This window comes from Pelodiscus sinensis, chromosome 1 (genome assembly GCF_052426305.1).
Source record: "Pelodiscus sinensis isolate ZL-2025 chromosome 1, ASM5242630v1, whole genome shotgun sequence".
Lineage (NCBI taxonomy): Eukaryota > Metazoa > Chordata > Testudines > Trionychidae > Pelodiscus > Pelodiscus sinensis.
Window position 1 is genome coordinate 134,961,597 of NC_143052.1, and position 12,651 is coordinate 134,974,247.

Sequence of the window (12,651 nt, forward strand, 5' to 3'; positions counted from 1 at the left end):
CATAGAGTCTTAGGGTTGGAAGAAGCCTTAAGAGGTCATCGAGTACAACTCCCTGCCCAAGGCAGGACCAACCCCAACTAAATCAACTCAGCCAGGGCTTTGTCAAGCCAGGTCTTAAAAACCTCTATGGTTGGAGATTCCACCACCTCCCTAGGTAACCTATTCCAGTACTTCACCTCCCTCCTAGGAAAATAGTTTTTCCTAATATCCAACCTAGACCTCCTCCACTGCAACTTGAGACCATTGCTCCTTGTTCTGTCATCCGTCACCACTGAGAACAGCTTCTGTCCATCCTCTTTAGAACCTCCCCTTCAGGGAGTTGAAGGCTGCTATCAAATCCCCCCTCACTCTTCTCTTCTGCAGACTTAATAAGCCCAATTCCCTCAGCCTCTCCTCATAGATCATGTGCTCCAACCCCCTAAACATTTTGGTTGCCCTCTGCTGGCCCCTCTCCAATGTGTCCATATCCTTTTTGTAGTGGGGGGCCCAGAACTGGATGCCGTACTCCAGATGTGGCCTCACTAGAGCTGAATAAAGGGGAATAATCACTTCTCTGGATCTGCTGGCAATGCTCCTCCTAATGCACCCTAATGTGCCATTAGCCTTCTTGGCTACAAGGGCACACTGTTGACTCATATTCAGCTTCTCACGCACTGTAATCTGCAGGTTCTTTTCTGCAGAACTGTTGCTTAGTCAGTAGGTCCCCAGCCTGTAACAATGCTTGGGATTCTTCCATCCCGAGTGCAGGACTCTACACTTTTCCTTGATGAACCTCATCAGATTTCTTTTGGCCCAATCCTTCACTTTGCCTAGATCACTCTGGACCCTGTCCTGACCCTCCAGCATATCTACCTCTCTTCCTAGCTTAGTGTCATCATGCATACTTGCTGAGGGTGCAATCCATTCCCTCATCCAGGTCATTAATAAAGATGTTGAACAAAACCGTCCCCAGAACCAACGTTGGGGCACTGCTGTTTGAGAATTTATTAGAGTTTTATTTTAGGACCAAGCTATTTACTTTGTAAATTTTGATATGTGATGTTGAGCCTTCCCCATAATGCCAATATGGCGGTGCCACTTTAAATCAATAAAACTCTAAAAAAAAAGTGCTTTAAAAGAAACATTAATATTATCCATTGAAATTACTTAAAAAAAAAACAAAAACCAAATTCTGCCAAGCTTTCTCAGACACAAGAACTTCATTTATATACGTATATATATTTATATATATATATGCATATATATATATATATGTACAAACATTAATAGGAATCACATCAAGCACATCTACAGCACCGTGCATGGAAATTAATGCTTTGCAAAGAATTTTCACAGCTATTCGAGTTCCAGTTTCTCCAAGCTGGAGGCGCCATAGAAAACAGGGCAGGAGTCTTCAGTGTGAAATCACAGAATTAATCCCCTTCCTATCTCTTCCTGCAGGAGGCACTGTGGGGGACTCAGGGCAGGGGGGCTCTCAATCACTCCAGTTCTGGCCTCTCCCAGAAGGAAACACTACTGAGAATGGTGCCGGAGATACCTGCTTAAGAGTTCTTAAATAGTGCAATGTCAGCCTTCTCCAGAAAGAAGTACAGCATAGTGCAGGGACACTACTTGTGGGGAGCAGACTGCTGCTACTAGCCTGTTGAATAGTCCCTCCCAAATAATGGAAGTTGCATTGCTAAGGAGCATTACAATTATGTTAGATGAAGGCCCAGAGGTTAGACTGGAGAGGACAATCCTGACCTGACTGAGGAAGCCGTGAGACGACGATGGACTAGATTTGGCCAGTGTTTTCAAAAGTCTCCATGGAATGTGGATGGATGTTTCTCGCTGCCCCGCTGGAGAAGTCAAGGCCCAGTAAGAGCTATGGGTGCTCAGCATCAGCACCTCTGCAAATTGGGCTCAAGGTATCTCGAGGTGGGTGCAAATTAGTGGACACCCCGGAAACTTTGGGCCAGAGCTTTTCCACCTCAGATATCTAAGATTCTGTCTTCCTGTCTCAACCCCTCCAAGTTGACAAAGGGGCTGGCAGTGTTAGGCTCTCAGTGAGAGCAGCTCCACCCTTTCCTTGCTCGGAGCACAATGGGGATCGGTGCAGGACAGCTGGCTTCATGGCAATTTCACAGGAACTCCAGCTGATGCCTCTCCCAGCAGCAGCACAGGGGGACAGGATGGTGACTCCATTAATCTAGCCCTGTCCTCTCGCAGCAGGGAACGTAAGGGTATGGCTACACTAGCCCTCTAGTTCGAACTAGGGTGGCTAATGTAGGCATTCGAAGTTGCAAATGAAGCCCAGGATTTAAATATCCCGGGCTTCATTTGCATGTTCCCATCAGGTTGCCATTTTGAAATTCCACTAGCCCAAAGTAACTGCCTGCGGCTACACACGGCAGTGAAACCGCAATTTGAACTAAGTCCTTAGTTCGAATTAACTGTTTCACCTCATTCCAGGAGGAGTCCTCAAAAAATGAGCCTCAAAAAAGGCTTTATTTTTGACAGATCCATGTCTAGACTGCCGGTTTGTTTGTTTTTTCAAAAAAAAAAGCAGCGACCATGTTTATGCTAATGAGGTGCAGGATATTTAAATCCTGGCTTTATTAGCAATTTCGATGTGCCTAATCTACATCTCTCTGTCGACAGAGAGGTGTAGTCTAGACACACCCTGAATGAGGGCACAGACTCAATCACAGTTAATCATCTGGTGCCTGGTCATGGTCACCCCTTCCCCCTCTCCGTGTCCAACAGGACAGACAAATCATCCCACAAGTCACTGGGAAAGAATCATGGAGCAGCTGCAGCATAAAAAACCTGGGATGTGCCCCAGGAGTCTTAGGGTCACACATGGGCAAGTGCAGCGCCAGTGAACACACAGTAACACAGATGGGGCTTTGCACCTGGGGCAAGCCATCTTGGATACTCAGACTTGGGTACTGATCACTCAGATTAGTTCTGCTGTGAGACACATCTGACAGGCATCAATGCAGGGCAGTGTGGAGCTGTCATTCCAGGCCTGGCTTCCCCCAGCAAGGCAGAGGTTCTGGGTGGAGTGAGGGTGTGGGGGAATTCTGTCTTTAGTGGCTCGTCCTCATTTTCCTTGAAAGGGATGTAGTAAGAAAGGTCTTTTCTCAGGACATGAGGCTTTAAGGCTGGAGGAAGGATGGAAAGAAAAAAGGAGAGAACATGGGAACGGGAGACAAACAGATTGTAGGGCCAGTGTTTCCAGAGTCCCTGCCCTCCTCAAAGTCCCAGGATTTTGAAGGCATCTCGTAAGTCATCCACCTCATCCAGCGGCTGTGTGGAGCAAGAGGAAAGAGAGGAGTTAGTTGTGTCAGGAGCTGGACAGCTGAGAGGGGAGGAGAAGAGGAAGGGGACAAGAGGCGAGGTAGGTTGGGAAAGGGGAGAGCACAAAAAGGCTGAGGTAAAGATGAAAGGGAGGTGGAATGGAGGAGAGGAGTGAGGAAGGTAGGCAGAGGAAAGTTAAGAAAAGAAGACGGGGAGGATAGAAGGAGGAAAGGACAGAGGCACTGAATGGGCAGGGGGAGAAGAAATGTCCCTCACCAAGAGGATCCGCCGGAGTCTCCTTGACAGACGGACAGAGTTTTCATGCAGCCCCTCCCAGGCTTTAAAGGTCCTCTCCCGGTTCTCCACGAAGGTGTTCCAGCAGTAGAAGTAATCTGTCAGAGAGCAGGGGACAGGATGGAGGCACCAGGGCTGCTCTGACGAGGACCCAACTGTCCTCAAGATCATTAGGGATCCTTACCCTCTATGTGTCTCCCTCCATCACCCCATCACCATTTCTCCCTTGTCCTCTCTTTCCATGCCTCTGTCTCCCATCTCGGAGATATGGTCTCCCGCTCTCTGTCTCACCTTTGAAGGTCATGATGGCGATCTGGACCCCAGCCCGGTGCAGACGTCTCAGCCCCTCGGGCTCAGCATTGCGGTCCTCACAGAAGTACAGCCGGGCGGCGAAGATGCGCAGTGTCAGGTTGGGGTAAGCACGCAGGAAGTCAGCCACATGCCGGGCACAGTCATAGCAAGGGCTCCATGAAGTGAACCAGGTGACTCGGTAGCAGCGTCCTGGGTCCAGGTCCCAAGCAGAGATGTAGCGCAGGAAGAGCATCTCCACATGGCAACCCGACTGAGCAAGAGAGAGACAGAGAGGGAGAGGATGGGAGAGAGGATGGAGACATGCATAGATGGTTATGGGGGGTAGTGGATAAGCAGATGGATTGAACTGAAGGATGCATGGATAACATGGGGGTGAGCTAACGGACTCATGAATAGATAAGGGATGAGCTGAGGGGTGAGTAGATGCATATTGGGGTGAGTAGCTGGGTACAAAGATAGTGTCAAGGCTGGGTAAGTGAGCTGATGGGTACTTGGTTATATTAATAGGTGCCCAAGTCTTGCCCATACTTTATTGCGCAGGTATCCAAAGTCCAGTGAGAAGGAGGTGGCGCTGTCCCGGCGCTTCACCACGTAGCAGAGATAGGTCTCATGCCGGCCCCGGGCCCAGCGCAGGTTCTTGAAGTTGTAGAGGAATTTCTTCTGCTTCATCAGGAGGCTGCAGGAGAACATTTGAAGGGAACATGGAACGATAAGAGCACATCCCAGAGCAGAGAAGCAACAGCATCGCTGCATAGAGCTCTAGTGTGGCTGCATACTCAGAGCATCCTCATTCCTAGGCCCACTGTTCAGAAAGAGGACACAGGAGAGACAGTAGGCCTGCGGGGGGGGGGGGGGGGGGGGGGGGGGGAGGGGGGGGAGGTGGAGGGGGGAGGGGACGGGACTGTACAAGTGGAAAGGGAAAAGAGTTTAATCTACAGAGTTTGGTTAAATAGCAGTTAAGCTGGGAGGGTAGGAAACTGTCAGAAGAGCATAAAATCTAGGAGGCTGTTTGGGAGCCTGAAGAGTGGAGTCTTGAGGTGAAACAGAAGATGGGGTATTTGGGGCTGGGAAATTAAGGAATGTCTCCTCACAGTGTGAGACTGTGGCAGAATCTCCGAGGGAAGGGGTGGCAGCAACATCAGTGAGGAGATTTAAAACTAGGGCTGGACAAAGCTCTGGAGGGCAAATTGTATGGAAGAAGCTACCAAGGGACAGACATGGTAGAATGATAAACATTATCAATTGCACAGGGTGGACAGAATAGAGGAGGGGGAAAGATTATGGCACACTAGCTAAAAGATTCCATTCCATCTGGTGGAAGGGCATTTCTGGATGGAAACGTATAGGATACAAGCCCTAAGTCAAACAAATTCACACATATGGGTCCATTACACTGTACAGGGTCCTATTCTGGCCCGGGGAATGCAGCAGTCATAGACCATTTTCTAACAAGGTTCACCTCAATGCAGGAGTGCAGCAGAAGCTGCGAACAGCTGTGCTCACTGAAGCAAAACCTCCACAGCCACCTCCACATCAATGCAAAACAGAAATGAATGGGTTAAAAATAATTCTGGCCTGTCACCTCTTCCCTCTGAAGGGTTGCTGCATGATGGAAAGTTTCAGAGGGGGAGCTGTGTTAGTCTGTATCTGCAAAAACAACAAGGAGTCCTGTGGTACCTTAGAGACTCATAGATATATCTGGGCATAAGCTTTCATGGGTAAAATCCACTTCATCAGATGAATTGGGTGAAAGTTACAGAGGCAGGAGTCCATTTTGGCATAGAGACTGTCCAGTTTGGCCAATATCCATGGCAGAGAGGCATTGCCAGCACTTTATGGCATAGATCCCATTAGTGGATGTGCACATGGATGAGCCCTGATGGTGTGGCTTATATTGGCCAAACCAGACAGTCTCCATGCCAAAGGATAAATGGACATAAACCAGACATCAGGAACGGTAACACACAGAAACCATCAGGGGAACACATAACCTCCCTGCACCTGCTGTAATGGATTTAAAAGTAGCCAACCTTCTGCAAACAAATTTTAAAACCCAGATACAAAGGGAAACAGCTGAACTGGTGTTCATTTGCAAATTCAATACAATCAACTTAGGACTGAATATGGCTTTTAACTAGTTAATGCTCTAAAAAGGCAATCTCCCTTCTTGATAGTCATACCTCCACACCAAATGCTGTGAATGAGCCACTTCCACCCTGACTTGGTTAGCCTCATTAACACACACACGCACACATATATATTTTGATTATCATCATTAACACACACATATAAATATATAAAGGGTTTCAGAGCAGGGCAGTTGATAAAGGGTTTGGGTCTGTGCTAGGAAGGAGAGTGAAATAAAAGTTGCAGGGGGAGTTTGTTTCAGTTGATGTATTGCTCTCTGCATTGGGTAGGTTTGTCTGGTTTCAGTCTGAGGTCTGAAAGTGTAAGATAAGCACACATCTCTTCAACATTCCGGGACACGCATACATTGCTCTATCACCTATCAAGGTATCTATTTAGTTAAGGTATCTCAGTATTTAAAATGGAAACTACAATCAGATACTCACTACACACATGCCTCTCTGTCACACACCTTCATTCACATACCTACTTTACACAGTCTTCATTTCCACACACATATGTGCACACATTCAGACACATTCACACACATGTTTTCAGCCCCCCAGTCATGGACACAGACAGCTCTGTCACATCTGCATATTGATACTCAAATTAAGGATGTTAGATAGCGGGTAACTGAATAGTTATGTAACCGCATCAAATTTTAGCCTTCAGTCACATATTTTACATACTCACATCACACCCACCTTCACATATGTAAAGCTTTCTACTTTACACACATGAGCTCCCCTCATGCACATTCACACAGAGATACAGATGTGCAACCCTCATTCTCTCTCTCTCTCTCACACACACACATGTCCTTTGTTCCAAACCCACAACCGAAACTGTACAGAAAAAGAACATTATATGCATATCCTCTTGCACCCCAATGTCTGCTTTATAAACTCAAACTGACAGATGTGTGTAACACTCTGATTTAAGTGGTGTCATGTCTTCTTCTTGTGGATGGTCAAGAGCCTACTGCTACTACCAGCTAATGGAGTTCTTCCTTCTTCCTCCACAGCATTCCTTCTCATCCCATCCATCCTTCCTTATCACCCTTGCTTTCATTCACACTTGCATGGTGTGCACTTGGGAGAGCCACATCCATAGCCAGTGCTAGGCATAACCAGACTAAGCAGTGGCTTAGGACTCCGAGCTACTCAAGCGGGTCCTCTTCACTTGTTTATGTATTGGGGGAGCTTAGGACCCCCAATGGGATAGTATTGCTTTATTTCAATTCCAGTCCATCCTTGAAACCTGTCCACCAACCCACAGAAGCGGTTCTGGCTCCAGTCCACAAAGCACATACCTACTGACCAAAGGTCCTCTCTCACTTTCAAGTGCGGCTTACCGCAGTGGGGGAGGGGAAGGGATGTATGGCACTATCTCCCTCGAAAAGGCAACAAAAAGGGGGCGCCCCTTCTGCTCTTGTCTTTAGTATGACTGACCTCAGGGTGCTAGAATAGACTGCACTGGCACGGGCTAAAGAGCAATACAGCATTTAGGACCAAATACTGAGACCTTAGCTGCAGCTGGTTGAAAAAATGTGTGTGGGGAGTCTCAATAGATGTGACCATTTTGAAGCATTTTCATTTTGTGCAATTGAAACAGGGAGAGATTTTCATGTATTTACAATTTTTTGTGAAAATGTTCATCTTCAAATGTTGTTTTTCATTTTTTCTGCCTCTTTCCCCTCATTTTAACAATTTTGCCACTGAAAAGGGGCATTGCATCGGGAGAAAAGGCACAACCATAAACCAAACAAGCAAAACGATGCTCAAATTAGCTTTTCCCAATGCCATTAGGAAAACAATGGAAAATATAGAAAACCAGGTCCATTTTCATGCAAATTTCTGATTGAAAAAAGCCAGTTTTTGAGTGAGAATCTGTCATTAAAAAAAACCAACATTTCAATCTGCCCTAATGCTAATCCCAATTCAGGCTGTGTCCTGTCTCTGGTTTTGACTCAACTGAGAGTTCTGCTATAGTAAAAACTTAAAAAACAAACAAACAAAAAAAACCCAAAAAACTGGCTACAAGGCTAGTAGCACCTTAAAGACTAACAAAACTTGTCGATGGTATCATGAGCTTTCGTGGGCACAACCCACTCCAGTCATCTGAAGAAGTGGGTTGTGCCCACGAAAGCTCATGATCCCATCTACATGTTTTGTTAGTCTTTAAGGTTGCTACTAGACTATTTGTTGTTTTTTAAGTTTTTCCTGTTACAGACTAACTTGGCTAACCCTCTAAAGCGGCGAGGAGTCCTATGGCACCTTATAGACTAACTGAAGTGTAGGAGCATAAGCTTTCGTGGGCAAAGACCCACTTCATCAGATGCTTCCTCTGAAGCTGTTATAGTAATGACTTCAAAACTTGTTTGGGAGGTGGGTATCAACAAGTCAACCCTGGGCAGGTACTAGGATGTTAAAGCAACTGAGCAGGTTCACAGTGTATAACTAGGTACAAATTACTGGGTGTTTGCACCCCATACAGCTACTGCATAGTTAGAGGAGATGCCATCTGAGCCATGTTCAGTCATTAAAGAAAGCGGTTAGGTGTTGGGAACACTCTCTAATATAAACACACGCCCCAAATGTTCAAATCACAGTACAGGTCATTGCATGGGAGAATGAGATGCAATTGCATGCGAATGATTAGGTGATCACTTGGTCACAGTGTAACTGCAATGCAAGTAGAGCTACTGTAATGTGGAATGATCTGTAGCTAGGAGCAAGTATATGAACACCAGAGAGAGAACGAGAGATAGAAATGCATAGCAAGATATAGCTAGATAGCTGGATTGAGAAATCACAAGAAAGCATGCAAGCTGAACAAGAATAGGCTAGACAGAGAGGGGGAATGACCAAAAGAGATAGCGAGAAATATGAAGTGAGGGACAGTCAGAGAGAGAAAGAAAGAGACCCAGCTGGAGGGCGAGAGCAAAAGAGATGGGAGGGAGAGTTGGGGACTGAGTCAGATGGAGAAATGGAGAGGAACGGCAAGCAGCTGTGCTGAGCAGATTCATATCAAGAGACAAACCCTGAGTTCTAATAGGGGGAAGAGATGGGGGCACCTTTTACCTGTCCATGGCCATGCTGGGGTCTCCTTTGAGGTGACGGTGGTCACAGGAAGGTCCTCTGAGTCACCCTGCTCACTTGCTCCGTGTGAATGGTCCTCTGACTCAATGTAGAGAAATGAGAACTGCCCTGCATTCCCCTCCCCCATTTGTCGCCTCCACCCATCATCTCCCCCAACTTTCAGTCTACTTTGTGTAGAGGAGGAGTTAGAGAGCTCTTTGGAGCAACAAGCACCAGTGAGGAAAGGGTTAAAATGTAAAGGGGTTTCAGTTCTAAAAGATGCTTGTCTCTAATTGGCTACTCCCCTATACCCCCTGCATATTTCATTGGTCCCCTCTTAGCTCTCAGACATATTCCTAAATTAGTGCCAATAATAAAATACAACTAGACAGGAAATATGAGAGTAGGAAACAGGGAGTGAGGACTCCTCAGTTGTTTCCCTGGCTTTGTCATTGATTCATTGTTTGATCTTGTACAAAGTCACTTTAGATTCACATCCTCAAAAGGTGTTTAGGCATCTAACTCATTGGTTTCAGTGAGTGTTAGACACTCAAATACCTTCAATGATCTGGACCTTTAATCTCTCTGTGTCTCAGTTTCTCCATCTGTACAATGGGGATCAGGGGCAGATGAGGATTTTGCGGGGCCCAGGGCAGCACAATTTCATGGGGCCCCCCCTTTGATACAGCGCACGCGCGGAGCTTCTTGAAGCGTGGGACCCAGGGCGGCCGCCCTGCTCGCCCTGCCCTATATCCGCCCCTGATGGGGATAATAATGCTGACCAACTTTACAGAAAGATTATAAAGTTTTTTCATTCATGTCTATAAAGTGTCTAGAATTCATGGATAGAAGAAACAAATACAAATCAGATAATTGCTGTCATCTACATTGCTCTTGCCAGTTTCATTCAGTAGGGCTTTGCAGACTGGGTACAGAGGGCTGCATTCTTCCCTGCAGAATGCAGCTGCCTCTGAGGTGGGACACAGCCGCTTTTTAAAAGCACACCACAGCACTCCCTACCAGGTCAGTACAGGAAATGGAGGAAAAAACTGTCTGTGGCTGAAAATGCAGCGGGCATTTACAGAGGACAAACGTAATGCTGAAAGATGGAATTTAGTCTCCTACTTGACACCTAAATGTTATGTTGATGGGTGCTGAGCAAATATGAGAGAGAAATGAGAGAGGCTGAGAATCTGGCAATCTCTCATAGGATCTCTGTAATGATCCTCCTGTTTACAGTGTGGGTGCAGTTACTGCAACCGTAGTGGTCTGCCCCACCCCCAGGCTGTAAAATACTTCATTAGAGCCTACGAGCCCTGGTTGTATGTCTTATGCAGAAGGCGTATACAGCTTTTCAGTATGATAAGCCAGACTCATGGCTCCAGCAGCATAAGCGGGCACATTGTACCTTGCAGACAGAGCACTGCCCTGAAGCCATAATGCTTGTTCCTGGGTGATGAGGAGGAACCCCTTCGATGTCCACTGCTCACAGGAGAGACTCAGCCCCTTCCAGGACTGTACCTCATTCTACGGAAGGCACAGATGGCTGAGACCTTTGAGAGCAGCTTAGCTCCAGATGGGTGCCAAGGGGCAACGTGTGTGTGTGGGTGGGTGTGGATTTTCCACAACTTCTCTTCCTCTTTCTTCTTTCCCTGGCAGCTGTGTTCCATGTTGTACAAACAGACACACGAACGTGGACTATGCGTTATCGGCACTAGGACAAGATGGGGTGCGGGGAGGTACTGGGAAAGAACAGTGGTTGTTTTATCATAGTGGAGGAAGTACTCCACTTTTTTCTACTTGATTAAGTTTCTGTATTTATTTAGTTGACTTTCAGAATGACCGATAGGGTCATATGAAACCCATACATGCACAAATAGAAGGAACATAGACATTGCCCTACTGGAACAGACCCAAAGTCCATCTAGCCCAGTGCCCTGTCTCTGAGAATGGCTAATACTAGATGCTCCAGGGGGCGGTCCAGAAACCCCATAGTGGGGAAGCTTCTTCCTGACTCCCATTGAATAGGGGCAGATCCACAGCTTGTGTGACTTTTCATACATGCCATTGATTTCAGGAGCAATAACAATTCACACCAGGTGATCACCTATTTCCTAGCATTTGATAGATGTCTCAAGGCTTGAGGGTTTATATGCCTTACGAAAAAGTACCTTAACTAATAGAATTGCAGAGGACATTGTTATACTGTTATACACACACACACACACACACACACACACACATTTGGGATCTGTCTAAACTCTTGGCTTCTATAATATCTTGTATTAGTGAGTTCCATAGGTACACTAAAAATACATTTTTCCCATTAAAATGTGGTGCCTTTTAACTGGAAGGAGATAAGACAGAGAAATAATGTCAGAGGATGTTAAAGAAAATGCATATATCCCCAGAGAAATTGCTACCTCACAAGAACACACCTGCGAATATTTCATCAGATAAATTAAGGAAGCTAGGGTTCCATTCCTTTTCTGGTTCTTGATTTCTATAGCCAAGAGCTTTCATCACATTTTCCACACTGAAAGAAGTCCAATAACTTTATCTGTCATCCTAGTCATCTGTTTAAACAAAGGCTCCGTACATGTATTTGTCTGAAGGTTTAATAAATATCACATTTTATATGATACTCAACCAGATCCTACACATAACCTTCCAAAAGGGGATGTGTTCTCAGATTTATTATCCCTGTGACCTACAAGCAGGGCAGATTCTACCTGCTCTGTGTGGAACTAGAAAGAAAGAAAGAAAGAAAGAAAGAAAGAAAGAAAGAAAGAAAGAAAGAAAGAAAGAAAGAAAGAAAGAAAGAAAGAAAGAAAGAAAGAAAGAAAGAAAGAAAATATATTTCTATAGCACAGGAGCTAAACATATGCACCAGTTTCCTCCATGTTCAGGGGTTGCTCAACCTCCCACTCCATCCCTGACCTAGACCCTACATGGCCCCTTCCCTCAAAACCCCACTCCTCTCCTGCCTCTTTCCATCTCTACTTTGCCCAAGGCCCTGCTCCTCTCTCTAACCCCCTCTCTTCCCACAAGTCCTCACCCCCGCCCCACCTCTTCCTGCCCTCCTACCTCTTCACTACCTCTTTCTGCCCCCTCCCTGAAGTGCACCCCATCCCCCTTCCTCCCCCACCCTCTCAGAGCCTTCTGCATAATGGGGAACACCTGCTTGTGGCAGGCCCTAGGGTTGGAAGAGAGGAGAGGGAGTTGATTGGCAGGGCCACTGGGAGGCAGGAGGTGCTATGGAGGGGAAGGGGACTGGCTGCCAGTGAATGTTAAGCATCTGCTAACTTTTTTCCAGAGGTGCTCCTGCCCCAGAGCACCCACAGAGTCGATGCCTATGGATCTACAGACATTAATAAACATTTATTTATTTTTTCACAGTCTCTTTTTGGCATGGGTTGTATTTTCCCCATTTTATACATGAGGATACTGAGTCACAAGGCCATGACACAGCTTGTCCAAGGCCACATCATTCATCAACAGCAGAACCAGGATTCCCTGGCCTCTGCTCTAACTACTATAATTCCCTCGTCTG

The 12,651-nt window shown here is 46.3% G+C and overlaps 1 protein-coding gene across 1 annotated transcript; it reads right to left on the reverse strand.

Moving 5' to 3' along the window:
• Positions 1–1,281: 1,281 nt before the first annotated feature.
• Positions 1,282–9,275, reverse strand: AICDA (activation induced cytidine deaminase). The gene is made up of 5 exons (XM_075902060.2): positions 9,102–9,275; positions 4,417–4,564; positions 3,868–4,138; positions 3,559–3,674; positions 1,282–3,291 (listed from the first exon to the last, which is right to left on the reverse strand). The coding sequence occupies exons 1-5, from the start codon at positions 9,113–9,115 to the stop codon at positions 3,238–3,240; spliced, it is 603 nt and encodes a 200-aa protein (XP_075758175.1). The 5' UTR covers positions 9,116–9,275; the 3' UTR covers positions 1,282–3,237.
• Between the last annotated feature and the right edge of the window lie 3,376 nt (positions 9,276–12,651).